Consider the following 20,559-nt stretch of genomic DNA (forward strand, 5'->3'; position numbering starts at 1 on the left):
TAAGTTATGATTTTTGAAAAAGGAGATGCAAAAATAAATGGCTTTCCAAATTTGTTTTCAAAAACTGTTTTCCTACAGGTTATCTGAAACTACAGTCATGGATTTCCCATTAGTCTGAGTTTCTGGTAAGAAAAATCTACACATGAAATTTTACAGTTTGTATCTTTATTCAAGTATATCACAGCAGTTTATTTGAGAAATACAGTAAATGTTTCATTTCAAATATAACTTACACTAATGTAACAATTGCAAACAGGTGTGTTAAAATACACAAACGAACGTAACTGACAAAGCTATGGAAAGTCTTGGCTAAATTAACTGTGAAAAATAGGGAAGAACAAAGTAATTCAGGATAGAACAAACCCTTTCCCTCTGCATACTGGACTAAGTAGTCTCAACTACCAGACAAAAATTGGTTGTTAGTCCAAACTGGCTACAATTTATAATAAGAAAGGAATATCACAATGTATGACATTTAACTACCCATATTTTATTTCCATAAGTGTTTTTAAATTCGTAAAAAATAACTCTTTTGGCAGAAAGTGGAGACATAGTGAAAAACATTTAAAAAAGGTTTGTCTGGTCCTGTTTCACTTCCTTGGATGTATTAAACAGACACTAAGTTTTCTTTAAATATCACTTGCATTCTAATAATGTTAGTCTCTTCCAGTATGCCACAGTCTGTAACCACTTTAAATGAAGAAAACACCAGAACAATGAAATAAATAGAAAAGTTGAAAGGGCATGTTGTCGCATGTTGAACCTGAGAGACCTGTAAACCCTTTATTCCCCCCGTACACGCCAAATAAACCTGCTACACAAACGCTACACAATTCAGCAAAATTGTTAAAACCGACACGTGACGCTTCCCGGTTTGTTTAATTTCAAAACGCACCAAAAAAAAAAAGAAAAGAAAACAATTTACCGAACATTAGGTGTACAACATGTTTAATAATAAATAAAGAGAATCATGAGATGAAAATCTGTAAAAAAAAATCAAAAAAATTTGAAAACAAAAAGGCGAGTGTGAGAAGAGGCAAAATGCTCGCTGTAGCTTCTAACAACATATGGGGTGATCATAGGAAAGAGGAGCCCATCTCCTCAGTGTCAAGGTACAGCAGAAATCAATCTGAAACTAAAACATAAAATACACAGACCATGAAATACCCCTAGAATTTATGCAATCATCATCTGGCTCAAATGCAAACATACATTAAAAATCAGGGAGATATACAACTCTTGGATTACTGCAGCAACTGTGGTTGTACTGATCTGGTAGCTTAGCTGGTACTGTAGATGTTGCGACAGTATTTTGAGGGGGGAAAAAAATACTGCTTGTACCCAGTAAACAGTTTTCGCATTAAAATAAATTAAGCTGAGGTAGCATTGGTTTTTCTCTCTGCAGTAGTCCAAGTGCTAACCTGTCATTGCCTGTTTGCATATGGTCTTTGCTTTTGTCACCCAAAATTTGAGAAAAGGCAGAGGTGAGCTGGGGTCAGAGTTGCACCAAGAGGTCTGAGGACTGGACGAGAGTGCACTGAGAGAACAGAAGGGGGGCCTTCTCCAGTCTACAACTGCTGTTACAATAACAAACAATGTGACATCTCTCAAACCATGAAAATGCCATGAAAACCTTATAAAGCTTCAGTAAATGACTTCATTTACTGCAGTCACAAACATATACTATGTTGGCCACAGATGAGAATCCATCTTCTCTCATCAGAACAAAGCAAACCCACAACATCTGCACGCACATTTTAGAAAGAAAATTATGTAATGCTTTCTACACCTTAGTGACGGGCACTGCCTAGAATGGCCTTGTTCATTATACATTCACAGCCCACGCAAAATCAAACAACTCAAGCAAAGCGTTGTATAAAAAAAATGTAAAAAATAAAAATAATAATTAGCAAATACACAACATAATACATAGGTTGCTATGACATCTAACAGAACATGTTCAGGGTCAAAACAGAATTCCTGTGAACAGGCACCGTCATTTCAGCACCTTTTTTGAGGGAATGGGATAACACTTGGCACGGCAAATCACTGGACTCCCATCATTATGTTTTGCATATGAAAAACTGAAGAAAAGCTGGTGTTGTCAACCTCTTCCTACACCTGCTGTCTGCTCAGGTAGAGACTGACCTTCCCAACAGGTTTGACTTTAACAGGGCATGAATACATTTAAATATCATAAAAATATTTTTAAGTGCTTGAGACGTATCTGTCCGGACACGAATGCAGCCACAGAAGGTGAGTATTGTCTATTTTCTCAGATTTTCAAATGTTGTCAATTACTTTTTTGGCCAAGGTCAGAGATGTAGAACCCCAGATATGCTTTTAAATGGCCTAATGGCATTGAGATATATATATTTTTTTGCTTCAAGGTCACAGTGACCTCAGTGGTTAAGAGCCACCCCAACTTGGAGCCTGTTCATTGTCACAAGAAGTAAATAAAAAATCCTGCTTAATATATCAGAGTTTCTTATGAGGTTTTAAATAAGGCACACACTAGGCAGTGCAAACTCCAGACGCATTCCAATTTGTACTGCTTCCAGTTCCTCAGCCAGGGTGTTGGTAGGAAAATCAACTGGCGGGCACAGCTTGAGTAGGCAGGGAAAACATTCAGACTGTGAATGTAGAAAGGAAGGGGGCTCAGTGACCACAAACTATTTGGGACATGACAGTCTGGCTGAATGCCAGAGGAGGTCTACGAGTGAGCGTTTCAAGCGAGGTGGTTTGTTGCAGCTGACATACAGGCGAAACTAAGCTTACTCACCAGTAACTTTGATACGTACACTGAGGGGGGCTAACGGCTCTCCACACCTGGTGACGGCTGTAATGAAAAGGACGTAATCAGTTCTAGTTTTGCTGTGCTAACCTCAACCAGTCTGTGTTCCCACTAGAACTTCTTTGTAAACTACTATTCTGGGTGAGTGTCCTTGACAGTGGCTCAGATACTGGACTAATATCAAGTAGCTAAAATGACAAAATGAGCCACATTAAAGCCTGGCGACAGAAGACCGATGACCAAAGAGTTCTGTTTGAGGGCAAAATGGGCTTGGCAATGTGGCCGAGTGATTCAGAACACTTTTTGTCCTCTCCTAGCGGCACTCTGCATTCACACATCTGCTGGTGAGGATCTGAGTGTGTCTGTAGAAATGCATGCATACCCAAGTGTCAGGATGTGTGTGTGAGTGCGTATGCACGGCCTGCAGCCAGGTTGCGATATGACATCACCCGATCTGTTGGTTTTGCTAGTTATCCAAGTTAAGAAGTAATCCCAAGAGCAGCATGGATTAAAGTTAGGATAGCACCCGAGTAGCACCAGGGTTGCCCGTCACCATTGGTGTGTGTGCGCGTGTGTGACTGACACACCTCCAGGAGTTTGGTTATGTAGAATGGGTCTGGATCTGGCCAGGTTCCTGAGACGATAGCACCATTGAATATCTCTGTCCTCAACCTCGTCCTTGTTGTGATCCCTCCTCACAAAAGGGGGGGCACCAGATTTTCTTTATGTGTTCTTGCGTCGAGGCCTGGACTCAGAAGCTCCTTCACTCTGTCCGTCTGTCTCTCTCTCTCGCTCAGTTTTTGTGTGTCTTTGTGGTCCCAGGCTGTTCAGGATCTACCTGACAGGCATTCTTCTCCATCTCACAGGAATGTATCAAAACGCTGGATTCTCTCCTCCATCTCCTGCGCCACAAACAGAGGGAGACACACACACACACATAGACACTGCTCAGTCTCAACCAACATAGCAAACTCTGATGTGTGTATAAAGCATCTGTGTGTCCCGGTTTCAATATTACTTGGAAATTTCCCACAGCAAACAACAGCTTTCACCATGATAAATGATGTAAAATGAAGCAAATCTGTGCTGGAATGAGACAGGCGATTTTTCTCAGCATGAAAACAGCAGAGTTTGACACTGACTAAATCTGAAAAGAGCCAGAGGAAGAGAGATGGATGTTAGCCTGCAATAGACCATGATTAATGCCTTGAAGATGTTACACGGTGTGTGTTCTCTCTCATCTGAATGGCTGAGTCAGTGCGACAGACGCTGCTACAAGATACCAATTTCAACATCTACAACAGAAGTTACAAGCTATCATCTTTACAGTGAAAAGTAAATTCACACTGCTAAAGAGAGATAAACTTTCCCAGGGAGGATGGTTGCCCTTTACTAAAAATGTTTACAAAATTCTGCTTAAATGCAAATAGCTGGGTGTAATTATGAACCATTAACTGATACTACAAGTGCTGCATGTCTTTATCACTGGAAAGTATTTATGATGATGATGTTATTTCTATAGCCAAGACAAGTAAAGACATTCTTTTACAGTGGAGCCCAGACACAAAGATCAGTAAAGCTGAAACAGTTAATCAATGAATTATTTGAATTATTACCAAAATTGCAAAAACTATACTGGTCCCAGCTTCTCAATATGAATATGTTTTGGTTTTCTTAGTGTCAGCTCTAACATGCACTGAATATCTTTGGGTTCTGGACTTTTAACTAGACCTGAACTGGATGAGTCACATTGAAAACCAAAAGGTTAACCGAAACAATAACACTGGGTAGACCTGAAGATCATTGGGTTTTAGATGTTTTAGCTGAACTGATTGGTTCAGTATTAATTTTTTTATTCCACTTGGAAAACTTGGGAAAGGTTCTTGAATATTTAAACTGATTGAAATGTAAGTCAGTCTGAATGCCATTTACTGACTCTTGTTGACTGTAAAATGGCACTGAATTCACAAGCTAACTTCTGATGACCAATGGCGTTCATATTCTTCTCATGAGCACAACAGTTCAACTGGTGCTCAAGTCCTGTTCCATGAAACTAAGAGTGCACAGTGGCCAAATATCCCAACATATCAAGCTTGAAGGTCTGATGCTATTCTACATGCTATTTTAACTCCCCTTCGAAAATCAATTTATAACATCAGTTAAGCACTCGTTATTTTATCATAACTCAAAACCTTAACACCAGGTCACACATGCTGAAAATTCCAGTGGGGGAATGAAAAGTAAAGTTAACATGTACTTGAAAAACAAATAACACTAATTTAGAAAATAATTCTCTGAAAGCTTCAGCTCATCAGACACAGCCCATGCTTGGACACATCAATGCTTTTAACACCTGTGTGTTTGTGTGTCTCAGTGTACACCCACAATAGGCTCTTATGGCTGCACTGATGCTCTTCACCTCTGTGATTTTGAGTCTGTCTGTCTGAAGGCCTACCTCCTTGTCATCCCTATAAGACAGTAGGCGCTATAACAACACTGCCTTTCTCTAGCATGAGTGGAAGTCAACCAGCATCGCAAGAAGGTTTAGTTCCTGTATCGCTCAGTAGGTACAACTGGGGGAATTAGATTATTTACCAAAGGGGCTATAAACACTATGCATTAAAAGAGAAATCCAGCATGGTTTGCTCAATACTGTTAAGATGTCATCTATTTGTGATAATTAACTCATTTTTGACCAAGGTGTTATAAATTACATTGGTGTGCCCACCTTCTTTGAACCTGCCTTATCTACTTCTACCTCAGTTACAAATATCTGCTATTTCCCAGATCAAGGTTTCTACAATCCTTGTGAGAACAGGGCTCTCTGCAGTGTGTGTGTAGGTTAGGAGAACAGAAAAACAACATTGTAATTTTTTTTTTTTTGTTCCCCCCACAAAAGAAAAAATGAGAGTCTAGAGAGAACAATTTTGTGTGCAATGCCTGGATGAAGGTGTTGTTTCACAAGCTACTGACAACAGATTCACTGAGATGAAAGCTTGGGCTGCACTGCATTCTGTTCCACAAAGGCTGCTGTCAGTGGGGGAAACTGATTTCTCTGCCTGCTTTATGAAGGTTTTGTCTTTATGTGACTGCTCAACACTAGTACAAAATCACCTACGTGCTACTGCCCATCTGCATGAATAAGAACAAGACACAATCAAAAGATTTAATCTAGAAATTTAACTTGTTTTAGAAACAATTCTGCTTCAATGTTGCTTCTGATAAACAAGTAAGCCAAAAGGGATATATTAAAAGACCTGCAGGCCACAATCATCTGCAGCAAACATACAAACAAGCAGAGAAATACCCAACCCTTGTGGTGATCAGGGAACTCAGGCAGGGGCATGTGTAGCTCTGGCACCGCACAGATTCACATTAAAGGTCAAAGGCTCTAGCAAATTCTCAAATTGCTGTCCGAGACACGAGCAAAATGAAACATTAGGCCGAGGCCAATATCATGACCAATTTATAGATAGGAGCATAGTTGGCATGTTATTGTGTTCAGAGCAGAGATGGTCCCCCTGGCTTTAAATGGAAGCAGGGTGCAGTCCACTCCATCTGCTCAAAGGTCAGCTCTTCCGGAAGGTTGAGACAAGCCATACCCCAGAGGTGGACAAGGAGAGTAAAGGAGACAAATGTATGGACACGCTCCATTTCACTCGTCTCTACAACGCAGACATAAACACCATGCCCTGCAGCGCAGTGCAGCATTAATTGGAAATGGCTTCAGCCACCATAGTGAGTATCAACTTTGCACATGTGTGTGCGTGTTTTTGCATTCTCTCTGGAGGCACAAGGAGATAACCTGCTGCGAGTCGAGATGTGTGTTGAAAACACAGGCAAACAAAACATGGGCCAAACGAGCTGACATTTCTGCTCTGGAAACACCAATTTGGGCTGGCAGTATGAAATGAATCCAGAAATGCCCCCCCTTCCACCAGTCGGCCTGTCAACAAGCGGCACCACCTGGCTGACTGCCCCCTCCCCAACCTCCCATTCACCCCCTCTCTCTCACTTCCACTCTCTGACATTCTGACAGCCAGTTGTGGCTACCAGCACCAGGACAGTGCCATTCCTGGCCTGCCGTCTCCACTTACAACAGCAGCAGCAGATGACCAGATGGGATTCTGGGAAAATACTGTTTCTTCTGTATGGAACGTCAGAAGAAATTAGAAATAAAAATGAAACTGTATTAAGACTCTTTTTGTTAATCTTTAGTCACAGTATGCAAGGAATGTGTTCTGTAGTTCCATGAAAGACAGAACACTAAAGGCACTTGCTATGTGCTATGATAAATACTTGAATTTGTTTAGAAATATTTTACATTTTATTATCTTGCTGCTACAGTAATAAGAAACTGCTATTCAATTAATTAATAAAAGTACATTCAAATTTTATACCATATGCAGCCACAATCTAACTCAGCTTTATGAATACAAATGGCCAGTTGAAACTGCAGTCCTTAATGATATTGATTGATATTATTACTGCTCAGTTTCGCTCTGATGGCCAGTATCCTGAAACAGATGATATCATCTGACCGTTCAATAAAGGCTACCAGTTGCTTAGAACCTCACTGTCAAAGTGGCCATATGTGACTTGTTATCACGGAACAAGCTACTTCAGCCAAGTTATTCTGCTTGCAAAATAACAGCTGAGGGTAAAATCGTCTCCAGGCCATTTTTTTCTCTCAGTTAAACTTTACAAAACACCCAATATTATCTCTTTTGTATTGCACACAAAAGACGCCCTTGTTAGACAGGTGCAAAAGTCACCCATTCACTTAGAATTGAATCTGCCTTGTTCACATATTCTCATTAAGATTTGAGCCTCCTTGCTGGTTAGCTAGCAACAAGGTGTTGGGGGCAACCATTATGTGGCGAAAACATAAAAGGCTGGAATGACTTAATGTCATCTCATCCCGCTTTTACAGGTCATAATGGGACCTAAGGTGCAATAATGGGATATTATGGCAATATTGTGGACATAATCATTCAAATGCAACACCAAGAATGAGCCCATAACATTAACCTGTTTATATTTTTATGATCTTTGCCAGGAACCTGTTTATATTTCTGGCACTGCATATATTTTGGATTGGCATCTTTTTGATATTTGATGTTTGTCACTGCTGCACAACAGCATAAATTTCCCTTAGGATAAATTCCGATCTCCTGTCTCAAATAGGACTGGAACTACTGACTGTTTCACAATCAATTAATCTCCTGATTATTTACCTGATTAATCAAGTAATTGTTGAGCCTATATAATACGTCCTAGAATACTGAAAAATGGCAATCACAATTTTCCAGAGTCCAATTTGATATACTTGAACTGCTGTAAAAATCTCTGAAAACCTCTGAGAAGCTGGAATTTAAACCAGGAATTTAAAACTTGACAAAATTGTTGATTTATCTTCAATCAATCGATCGGCTTTCAACTCTCACCTCTAAAGACAATTCTATTAACTGAACAGCAGTTACAGACACATTAGAAACGCTATCCCAGAATGCATGTTTCTGACCTCCAGTAGCTGGGTCTTGTCGTACTCTCTGCGGTGCTGGTAGATACACTGGCTGAGAAGAGAGTAGAGTCTCTCCAGCTGCTCCACGCTGTAGCCCTCACTCTTCTTCACTACCATGTCCAATAGAGCCTGAGGGGAGTATAAGTATAAGTATTAAACACTTACTTACTAACAAATCCTTCCTGAAGACACATACCATACATTTTTACTAACATCCATGACATGTATGGAGAAACAACAATGAAAGAGACAAAGAAAGAAAAAAAAAGCACAGATTGACAAATAACTGGTCACACAAGCGAAGGGCTGATGTTGGTGCATTGAGATGAAGCATTTGGAGGTCGGCTGTATTCAAAAGCAATTAAGATGAGGATGACAGCTAATTAAGGCTAATCATAATTAGAACCCAGTTTACATTTCACTGCTACTTTAATTAAAACATTCTGGACAGTCAAAGGCCCTTTTAATTGACCTGTCCCTCACATTTTACCCAAGCCAAAGTCTGCGTGTATATGCGTGTCTATTCAAACACGGGGGCTCATCAGAATGCATGAACTGAGACAGCAAAAGCACAATAATTAAAGTTACCATCACTGACACAAGGCAAACACAGAAAGCTCAACAGGAATGAAATAATGCACGAGTGTGTGAGAGTGTATGTGTGTGTGTTGTCTAAGTGAGAGACAGTGACCATGTATTAAACGCATAAAACCAAGGCAATGTCAACATTAATAAGACATGGATGTTTGTGAAAGCTTCTCATCAGCGAACGTCTGAGAGATAATTACAGTGAGCAAAAGAAAAATTACAGGGGTAAAGAGGTTAGCATTGTATTAATCGCTGTACTTCATCTGACTGTGATTCCTGTTTAAATGACAGAACAGTTGTCTTGATTAAAGTAACAGACGGGTGCTTCACGTCAGCAAAACCTAGAGACATGCTCATGAACTAAAATTTAACCTTGGGAGCAACACTTAATTTTACTTTTCAGCACAGACACCTTTAATGGAATCATGGAAAAATGAATTTTAAACGAGCTGTTTCAATGTTGTCTCTCAGTTGTTTCAACAAAGCTCTCAACTGAAACATTATGGACTACTTGGTTGTCGATGCGCCATTAAGCAGCACAGTCAGGATAACATGATCCCAAACTTTTTTTTTTTTTTTTTTTTTTAAAACATGACTGTTCTTTTGTCTTCCCACTACAATGTTGACTGCAAAAGTAATGGGTAACAGGGTATATTATTAGGCCTTATCATATGGATGTATTCCAAAGAATGCTTCCTCCTTTTTAGCTGCAACACAGAAATCCATTACAACCCTGTAAAACTGTTCTACCCCACACTGAGTTTAACAGCGGTGTGAGAGAGAAATGACAGGTTCCACACATTTCACTGCAAACACAAATAAACCTGCACTACATTTCCAACATTTATGATGCTATTAGCTGCATGAATGTTATAAGGTTCTGCATTTTAAGTAGTTGATTAAGTTAAGTATACAAATACGAAGATAAAACGCATTTCAAATCTTTCCCCAGTAGGTGCTTATCATACTGAAGTCAACAGCCTGGAAACATGACTTTGAGGAGATATACCTTTCAAATATCCACACTTCCATATCTTAATCTGGCAGTGTAGGAGGTTTCTCCGGTAATACGCCTTTGACATAAAAACCTCCACCTGGCCAATCTAATAAGTATAGCTCCCTTGACAAATAAAGTGTGCATACAGAAACTAAGAACATGAAGAATTACTCTAATATTTTGAATTCATGCAAAATGATAATGATGATCACAGCTGCCTTCAAAAAGTGCTGTCAGCTGCTCTATATTGAGCATATTTTATTGGATTCTTTTTGTGCTTTTTATACAGTAGCTCTATTCTAACATCAAGGGAGTTCTCAGGTTTCAACCCAGCCATGAGAATTTACAAAAGAGGGCCAAATGGAACACATCACAGTGAGATGCCAATTTTAACAACATATGCATAAAAGCTTTAATTAGCATCATTATAACGCATCTCACATGTGCGTAGTGATGTGAAATTTTCTGTGAGACACTGCCCCAACCTTGATTGCATCCTGCTGCCACTACATTTCTTTCTATTTTTCATTCTTTCCTATCTCTTCATTTAAGCAGATTTCACGATTCTCACCTACCGCCTATTTCAATGTTTTATAGAGGCTCTCCTCACATGCTCTTCAACTTGCTTTTTTCCAGACACAGACTTTTCCTTTTTCAATTCCAGTTTGACTGTATTTTCTTTCTCTTCTTGTTCTCTCTTTGCAAGCCCTCAATTTATTCTTTCTCTTACTGTTAGCCAGCTGATAGCAGCAGTGTACATCCCAGCCTCTGTCTGCCTGATCAGGATGTCTGTGGCAGTGTGACTGTGTCTTACACGGGCCCAGTGATTGAGTGAGCTCAATGCACACAAAAGGGCAGTAATCCCATGCGTTAAAGACTGCTACTGACATGGACCATTTAACCTCAGCCCCTCTAAACTCTGTGGGCCATCTTCCCCTCCCAGTCTCTGCCCACATCCTTTTCTTTACTAACATTTCTATCCATCTCCATTTTTCTTAAGACCCCAGATGGAGTTAAAAGGGATTGGGATGAGTGTGGCTTTAGGGAACAAAGCAGAATAAGGGTATAGTACAACAAGGACTCCAAAAAAGTGGAGTGTGGACACGCTTTTGGTATCTCTTATAATCCTCGTGCCTTCATTCCAGGAGACAATAAAATCACCACTGGGTGCTAGCCAACTATGTTATTCAAACTATTTATCCCACTCTTCCTAGACAAAATTTGTAACATTTGGCCCTCTGTATCGATTTGATACAGTTTCACCAGTTGACACGGATTCAGTGAATTACAGGGCACATGTTAATAAATGTAGAAATGTCACCTGTGAAGTTTAACATCATTTGCAAACTGTGCCAGTTGCCCACACTGCAACACTTGCACATCACAGCAATGTGGGAATCTCAACTACCAGCAATAATTTTCCATCGGGGTTAAGCTGCTCTTTAAACATAATTAGTAAAATGTCATGGTGAACTTGCCCCACAGTGCCATAGTCTACCACAAAAAACAACCAATATTAATATTACATAGTCATGAAATGTTGACTGTAATATAATTTAATGGCTGTAAATAAGTATTTACTGTACTAATGATTGTGCAAAAATGCCACTGTGGTGCATTGAATCATAATCCTGTGATTTAAGCTTGTTCCATACAAACCTTTTTCAAACAAACAACCTGGAAACAATTACACATGCAGGTAATTGGTGGTAATTGTGATATAGTAGAGGATCTTCTTTGATCACTGAAGGATATTTCACAAGCGTGTGTGTGTTGAGCCACTCTCAGTGCTGAATGAGAGAACAGGATTACCAGGCAGTGAGGGGGGAAAAAAACAAGTACATGGAAGTCCAACAATCACCATCACCAGGGACACCATTATGCCTTCAATGTCTGTCACCACTTTCTTCCTGTTTTAACTTATAAATTTTTTTTTTACTCGACAACTAGAAAAAGAATAAATTATAGATGATTCAGATTTGCGTGTTACCATGAATACCATAAGTGTTTTAAGTGAGGGCATGGGGGGATCTGGCACAAGTGGATGGTGATTTAATGGGGGACATCAGGTCGCAGTGGCACATAATGTGACTTACAGGGTACTCGGTCACACAGGTAATGCAATATAGATAGTGTTATAAGGGTCAGGGACAATCATGACAAATCACGTTACCACAGTCTCAGCACATTAAAATAAAATGGTCATCCCTTTCGGCTAAGCATGTAAAAGCCCTGCTGGGTTACCAAATAATCTTAAATTTGCAATGGTAGGCTTAACCTCTAATCAGATCACTGGCAAAGTCCCCGCTGTCTGATAGCTGCATTATCTATATTAAACAACATGATTTAATATATTCATAAACTTAATCCACTGTAAGGTATTTGTTTACTTATGATGCTAATATGTGGCCTAAAAAATATGAAAAATGTGTGTATTTTAAAACATTTTTTTCCAAACATACCCGAGTCTAGTTGTCACCAGGTTAATCAGTGACTCGGTGAAAATAGCTACAATTGCCAGTGTAAAAAGTGTAAAAATTAAGAAATAAAAATCTTACCAGGTTCACGTTAAGACAAAGATCAATAGAATAAAATAAAATCAATATAGATCTTAGAGATTCAGGGCCAGCTTCCTGCACAGGGTATAAATTAAACCAAGACAAGATTATAACCAAGACGGTCACTTATGGTTTAATAACTGGCTTTCCTAAACACTTCTTAAAATTTAGGTCCTTCTTGACTGTGGACAAGAGAGTAGAGCTTGACCCAATATAATTCCCAGTTTATCTTTTCAAGAATTTCCCTCCAGGGATTAATAAAGGAATTCTGATTCTGATTCTGATTGAAATGTCCCACTCAGTACCCATCTTGGTCATATTAAAAAAAAAAACAAAAGAAAATGAAAAAAAAAACAACAACAAAGAAATAGAAAGAGAAAAGGAACTTGTGAAGTCTGGTTTACGCTTGTGTTACAAAAAGGAAGATTGATTTCAACCACCTACTTAAAGACTGGCCCGATATGAGGCCTGGGGATGTAAAATACAGGCCCAGTCAAGCAATTTGGAAATATGTATGCAAAATCTCACTGCCACATTTTTACATATTTTTACATATTCTTTTTGGAATTAAACTGACTGCATAACATTTAACATAATGTCTGCCCGTATTACTTGATGCAAACAGACACACGTATTCCACGCAATCAGTATTGACTATTGATGTAATTGTTTGACATTAAATCTTACTCTGCCATCAAGACATCATGCAACTGCAACAGCAGTGTGATTTTTGTAGTATCATTTAAAAGCCAAACCAACTCCAAATAATGGAGAATATAAGGTATCACTGTTGGCTCGTGGCACACTGATAATGGGACAGTAATGATCGGAGGTTGGAGGTTATGTTCAGAATGACGAATAATGAGAGGTGTAAAAATGATAAAGTAACCTTTTGTTTTTCTATTTTCAGTGACGAGCTTTGGGGAGAAAAGAATAAAAATCATATTGAGTAAAAGAGATAAGTATGCCACGGTAAAGAATTTTAATATTTTATAGATTTAGGACAGCAGAAATCCAATATCAGCAGGCAATAAAGGAGGAGAAACTCTGACTGCACTGACTTTACACAAATAACCCCAAACATGCTTCCACATTCCCCTGATGCAGAGCTGCTTCCAAAATAAATGCATCGAAAGCAAAGCCACAGGGAAACAAATTAATATAGAAAAAAGTTGGGTTTAGGTCAAGGTTATGGAAAGGACTAGCTATCGACCAGCTATGGTTAAGGTAAGGTAAAACTCAAGGGAAATAAAGGTTAATCAATGTATTGTCCTTTACATGTGTAGTGTAACCAGTGTGTGTGTGTGTGTGTGTGTGTGTTTGTGTGTGTACTAGGAAAGGAATGCTGACTGAGCAGAAAGCACTTCAGACTGTCTGTTATGCATTATGAGGACATGTTTTTAGAATACATGCACAGCCTGGAAAAAATGCACAGCCTCGATGCATCTAAACAAGCACTGCTGCATATAGCTTCACAGTGTTGTTCTGTCATGAAAGCATCTGATGCAGTCAGGTGATGAGAGTCTATTAACCTCCTTTTATACTCTTAGACAGTTTGTAGTTTAATTGGTAATTGAAAACAAATGTAAGACACTAACCGACCAGAGAGTAACATTTGTTAGATGACATTTGCAATACTTGATCCACAGTTATGTTGCTTTTTTTATTTTACCATGGCTTGAATTCCCATCTTGGCTATTAACTAAAAAAAGGAGTAGCTTCCTAATAGAATTATATTAAATCATCTCCAGTTGACAGCATGTAAGACCAACCCAAGCATTTGAAAGTGTACTTCCATTAATATAGCTAATCATTAGAACAAACCTTGAGCAAGCCAAGTGTTGAGTGGGATACATGATATGTAAGCACTGGAAAAGGGCATAATAAATCACTGGAAAGGGGTCTAGCAAGAAGGCAAACTACTACAGAATATAAAGAAAATGCAAGATAGTGGTGTATTTATGTTGTGTGAGCTATTGACACAATTGGGACCAAAGAGGCACAGCTATGCAAGTGCAATTACATGCAAATAGCCCCACTGTCAAAGCCATCAGTGGTAATGAATGGAAATAAAAGAATCACTTCAAACACTATCTATTTTTATTGACAATCAAACACTGGCCCAGCACTACTATTAAACTGTTGTCTTTTGAATAGACATGTACGATGGCTACTTCACCAGAGGGCCTCTCACTGTTATTAGTACTTAAAATAAAGGAATATGAAAAAACTGAAATGGGGCCACTTATGTTGACAGGCTTCTCTAAAACAGGAAATCCTGACATGCTGTCATAGCTAAGCATCAAGCCAAAAGAATCCATACTGTGCCAGCAAATAGAGACACTAGCATTTTCTAGGCAGCTGCTAAAGAAAACAGCAGAGCAGACGATAATCTGTGTGTTCTTGGTAAGATGGAGGAAAAATTGCTGGGCCAGATTGGATTTCTTGTTACTGAATTCTCATCTGCAATCGTCAGCACCACTTCTTCCTGTCCATCTGTGGACAAGTGTCTGATTACTGATGAAAGAAAACAGCTGAGTATAAGAGACATTTTGGAGTAGTAAGAGAAACAAGCCTCAGGACCTATTTATTCATGCTGAGGAATTCATTTTGATCCAGACAGCATCAAGCATCAATTCAGTAAAACTGGCAATAACAGAACTTGATTTTACAAAGTGAATCAGAGCAAATAACTCTGCCATGGCTCTGAAAGGGAAGGATGCGAATACTGAAATAATACCGCCTCTGTCCTACAGGCTTTGAGTGTAGGGTCTGTGAACAAACTCATAGCACTCTGATGGTATTTCATTCCAGAGAGATTTCAGAGCCTCTTCTGTCAAGTTAAAAGTCAGAAATAATGAGCCCTCTATAATCAATGAATATGACTGAACGAAGAGAGAAGGAACACTACACCACTCATGGCGGGCCCTAATACACCTCAGGCACCATGCCAGTCCCAGTCCTGCCAGCAAATATCTGCTAAAATGGTGACTCTGTGCACCGGATATTCAATTTGTTCCGTAAGATGGGGATGAAAAAGCAATTATTCACAGGCTCCTCTTTTCACGATCTGTTTCTTTAAGATATCTCTCTCCCACTCCCCACTCACATATAAACCTGCAGATTAGTTGTGTGTGTGGCTGTTCATAGGGGCAGCCAGTTAAAACACTAAGATCAGGCCAACTAAAAAGCCTGTCAATCAGTTTGAAAGATGAAGTCAGGTTCGGCAAGACAGAATACATAACCCCACCACCCCCCATCATGCCCAAGAGACATGGGTAGAAGCCACTAGATAATGGCTTGATAGCTGCATGTCACTTTGGAGCATGAAGGAAAGAAGTAAGCACATGTCAGAACACTTCTTGTACATCAATTACACTACACAGAGTGCCTTGAAACCAAGCACCCCCCACCCGATCAGTGAGAAGTGCTGTCAGGGGAGACCACTGAGCCGAGGCTCCAATTTACACTTGGGGTATTAGGTGGGACACTAGCGTGACTGTGAAAAGTCCAGCGAAGCTGAACTTGAACACATCCTGGCCCAGTTGGTGGATCTAGTGAGGCAGAGAGGAGCTCATGTTTGAGTCATTGTTTCCTTCAAATATTGCAGGAACAACACCTGTTGATTGAGAGATGTGAAAACAGCCTGCCGCTGTAATTGGCTCCCTCCGTGTTCAGAGAGCAAGGATACAAAACTGATAGTTGAAAGGCGAAAAGAGAAAAGAGACAGTAGCATGGCCACAGGGTGAATAGAAAGGAGGGATAAGCTTCAGAAGTTATCCATCTGAGAAGGACAGTGTGACAGCATCAACTCCATGCTGGTGGAAGTTTAATGCTGGTCACCCATGACTGAGTCTCCCCATCCTCCATACCTCCATAACTCCCTTTCCACAAAAAAAAAAACTTTTAATGTATGTGCTGCCTTTTAGGTCCTGTTCAAATCATGACAGATTACTAATTATCCAGATACTAATTCGGGTTAACCTTTTTCCATGTTTGGAAGCTATAGAAAAGGATGGAATACAAAGAGATGGCTAAATGCCAATTGCAGAATGCTTCTGAGACGAGCACATACAGTGGATGTGACAGGGTCTTCCAGCAAGAAAATGGGACGAGTCAAGCTACCTCTGCCAGCTCACTAAAGATAACATGAATGGTTAGCCTTCAAAGGGACCAGGGCTAAGCTGAGTATGATCGTCAGTGCCGTTTTTAACACCATTCTAAACGAGCGACCTACTCCAGCTCATTCATTCTGTATATTAATATCTGTACACAAAAAGTGATTCAACATAGGAAGCAATAAGTGACCAATTTAGTATGGAAATGAAAAGCAGCTGTTTTTTTGTTTTGTTTTGTTTGTTTTTTTTGGTTTTGTTTTGGTTTTTTTTTTACAGAGTGGAGGAGAAAATCCTCAAAAAACTTTTCACCCACACTGCCAGCAACATTTAAACAAGCACCTGTGTGAACTTAAGTAAGGTATACTTGTGACATTTTTAGATTATGGCACCTCTTCTTCATAATCACTGTCTAATTAGTCAGTTGCAAAAATGTGACAGTTTGCTACAGCAGCCTCTGCTGCAACCAATAATTCTATATTTCAAAATTTTGTTAGTTATGGGTGGGTTGTGGTGCTGTTTATATTTGCTGACACATATCCACCCTCTTTTGGCCGTAGTACTTTATATGTATGCAAGCAAAAGTGAGTGTGGATTATTATTAGGCTACACTGTAACTTCTGAGTTTTCAGTTTCAGCATTGTCTGTGGCTCATTTCCATTCATTCTGCTTGATTACTTAATTTGTATAATTGCTTTTGGAAAGAGCTGTGACAAATCAATACTGATTCCTAACTGCTGGAATAACTAATACATAAAGTGATCACGATCATAATAAATGACCAAGGACACTTGTGACCACGTTTTCCCCTTAAGAATGAGCGTCTTCCTGTTACCAGATCATTGCTTTGATACACATCTCTGTACCTGTTAAATCTCCAACCCACAGTCAGTGCACATGCCAAATCACCCCAGCTGTTACATCCTTCATGGTCTGAATTAGAATGATGGCCGTGCCGAATCAAGCAAGATGGTGATGGGGCATGCACTGGGGTTTTAAAAAGCTAAAAGCTTGGTGGGTTGTCAGAGGTTAGAAGCTTTGATGCATTTTTCGTTTAAAATGCTGACCATGTCAACAAATGCTGCGGTAATACAACAAAGTGACAACAGAGGACAGATGAACAAAAATCATGTATAAAGCAAACACTGTTTGAGAGGGAATTTGCCATCCACCACTCAAAAAGCCACAATTTTCAGACTTAAGGATTGCACCTTGAGAAGCACACCTCTATTTCACAGTGCTACACTCCATCTATAAGATAAAGGGTTTGCACTGTATAAAATAATCAATAGCAATTTCAGATCCAAATACACTAAAATAAGTCTTGTTATTTTCACCTGCACTTCATACAGTTTTCATACTGGGATAAAATCATGCCAAATCATGAACTCCAAACCACAGCAGCCTTCAGACTGGGAACCAATACACCAATAATGGGTGTAACAAGTGAATTATAGAAACATTTACCAAGAGTCGCTGGTGGTCAACCACTACTGGAGGATGTGGAGGGACTGGTTGTGGCTCGTCTTCTTCTTCTGTCCTCTCAGCAGATCCCTTCAGCTCCTCTGACAGGCTCTTCTTGCATTTACTGGCTTTGGAACACCCTGAAAAGTTGATTATCGATGGAAGAAAGGTTAATCATGAGGTATTATAAATAATAAATGCAGTGTAATTAACAACCTAATATGAATGGATGAGCTGAATTTGAGACCTCTCTTGGTCTTTGCCTGGAAATTGAATAGTTACAAAGCAAAACACAAAATAAAAGAAATAAATAAATAAAAAAACACACACACACAATAAAAAGATGCCCAAAAGACTGACGCAATACTGCGGTATGAGTTAAAAATCTATTTGAAGCTACTAGTAGCTACTGAGGGCACAATATTTCACATCTGGCCTCTTTCGTGTCCATTTATAACAGTACTCAAGAAAAGCTTTGATGGAAACAAAAGGCTCGGCTCAGCTAGTAATGAGTGTGGGGGTGGAGGAGCTGAGTTGTCTGTTGTTTGAAGAGCCACAATTTGTTTGTGTTCTGTTGACTGATCGTGCCATCCTCTGATGGCTTCTCCATATTCTAGCAGCACCATTACCTCAGCCTTCCAGCTGGCCTTTGCTCACCACAAGCTAAATCACACATCGGTAACTGAAAACATAAACTTACCAGCTAGTCCTTGACTCAAATACTAAATATACACCAATGGAAAGGGCATAGTGGCTCACGGCAAAGGAAAAAACAGCTATGGTGGGATCATAGATTGAGGGGGCAGCAAACATTGTGAATCTTTTACAGGCAAAGAAAATATTTCATCAATCACATCAGAAGGTGTGGCATGCCTACAAAGGCACATATAATTTCAAGTCCCTGGTGTTTTTCCATTGAAATGTACTGTCTGCCACGATAGCATTTTTATATTCTGTATGACTTACGTTGCATTATTCATGTCCTCTCTATTTTAAGGCCTAAATCAAGCGTAAATCAGAAGAGCTGGATGGTAATCAAAAAAGAAATTTATCATCACAATTAAATGATGGGCAAAGCACGAACTTGAAGCGTAAAGATTAACAGATTTTGTTAACTGGCCTAATTGCTTATCTGTCAGATCAAATGATTTAAAACGAAGAGATCAAAGCAAGTAGCTGAGAACAAGCACCTTTCTCTTCTCCTCTCTTCTTAAATTCAGATGCAGTTAGAACTAAAAAAAATTATAATCTCCACACTAGGAAATTTAGAACAGTTTTACTTCAAGTAAAAATGGTGTTGTATTCTTTACATTGTCAATTAATGCTAAAAAACTAACATATACAACATAATTTAAAACAGATAAATTTCTATGTCCTAATTAACCACTAAGGCTGGAACACAGAACACAAAAAGTCTAACAGTATACCTTCTTTATCTTGATCTTCCTCAATATTTTCTGTTACTGCCCTCCCATCCTGGGGAGGGTGCTCCTGAGTTGTTTTGCTCTCATTTTTGTCTTTGTGCTCATCCTGTTCTGGATTATTATGAGAGTCCTCAGCTGTGCTCTGAGGTGTGATTTTCTTAGCTCCACTGTTCCCCTTGAGGCCCTGTGAGTCCAGGCTGTCCATTGACTCGTTTCCATTCACACAGTCCATTTGTGATACTAGGAGACCCTCTGAGTGCTTAGGCTGAGCCTCAGCATCTGAAGACTCGGACGTTTCAATCAAAGGCTGGAAGTCAGCCTGCTTGTTCTGGCATTCCCCGTCTGCCTTGGTCTGAGAACTGTCACCAAGGCAGTGCAGCTCAGTGGGTTTTTCTGTGTTTTCAGACTCTTTGGCTGTGGACTCCTCCTCCTTAGGTGCTGGCTCTTCTCTGACTTTACTGACATCGGGGGGTTCAGCAGAAGCTGCAACAGGGGGCTCATTGGAGCTCTCCTCCTCTGTAGACGGGACATGGGGATGATGGCCATTGGGCTGGGGACCCATTGTATCACAAGATGATTCCTCATCCTGCGTCAAACACGAGTCACTGGGCCCAGCAGCTTCCACTTCCACCTCGGGCTCCTCCTCCTCCTCTTCTGTTCCTTTTTTGTAGTTCTTCTTCTTACGAATGATGCCTCGCCCCCAAGATGGCCGCCGTCGAATCTTCCGCTTTATGTGATCTATGATGGAGAGACAAAAGAGGGACAAAGAGAAGGGGGTAACCTTAATAATTCAAATAAGCACAAAATATTCAAAAGAACTACAGAATAATTCAGAGAAACTACACAATGGCTGGCTGTTGAGACAACTGATGACTAAAAAAGTGACAGCTCTTAAGTATGCCTGCAACTTCTCAAGTAACTACAAACCACCTTTGGGGAGAAAAGACTTTAGGCCTTTATTTGTAGACAGAATATATTTTCCTCACTGTTCCCTTGTTGAAAAGATACTGGAAAAAACACATCTAATTCCTCATTAAGTATCATAGCATAGTTTGTAAGTTGATTGTATTGTACTGTAAAATCTGGACATTTGGC

At 39.7% G+C, this 20,559-nt stretch overlaps 1 protein-coding gene across 5 annotated transcripts in view; it reads right to left on the minus strand.

The window, feature by feature from the left end:
• Positions 1-148: 148 nt before the first annotated feature.
• The window catches only part of atad2b (ATPase family AAA domain containing 2B), a 66,656-nt gene continuing 46,245 nt past the window's right edge, over positions 149-20,559 (minus strand). For 2 of the 5 annotated variants that reach the window (XM_046372854.1, XM_046372852.1), the window contains exons 25-28: positions 19,468-20,202; positions 18,044-18,180; positions 8,319-8,447; positions 149-3,696 (exon numbers count right to left, since the gene is read on the minus strand). In XM_046372854.1, the coding sequence (XP_046228810.1) occupies positions 3,655-3,696; positions 8,319-8,447; positions 18,044-18,180; positions 19,468-20,202 (1,043 nt within the window). In that variant the 3' untranslated portion in view covers positions 149-3,654. The remainder of the gene's footprint in view (positions 3,697-8,318; positions 8,448-18,043; positions 18,181-19,467; positions 20,203-20,559) is intronic. The other 3 variants (XR_006841608.1, XR_006841606.1, XR_006841607.1) reach the window with 3 other exon arrangements.

The sequence above is a fragment of the Scatophagus argus genome, chromosome 19 (genome assembly GCF_020382885.2).
Source record: "Scatophagus argus isolate fScaArg1 chromosome 19, fScaArg1.pri, whole genome shotgun sequence".
NCBI lineage: Eukaryota > Metazoa > Chordata > Actinopteri > Scatophagidae > Scatophagus > Scatophagus argus.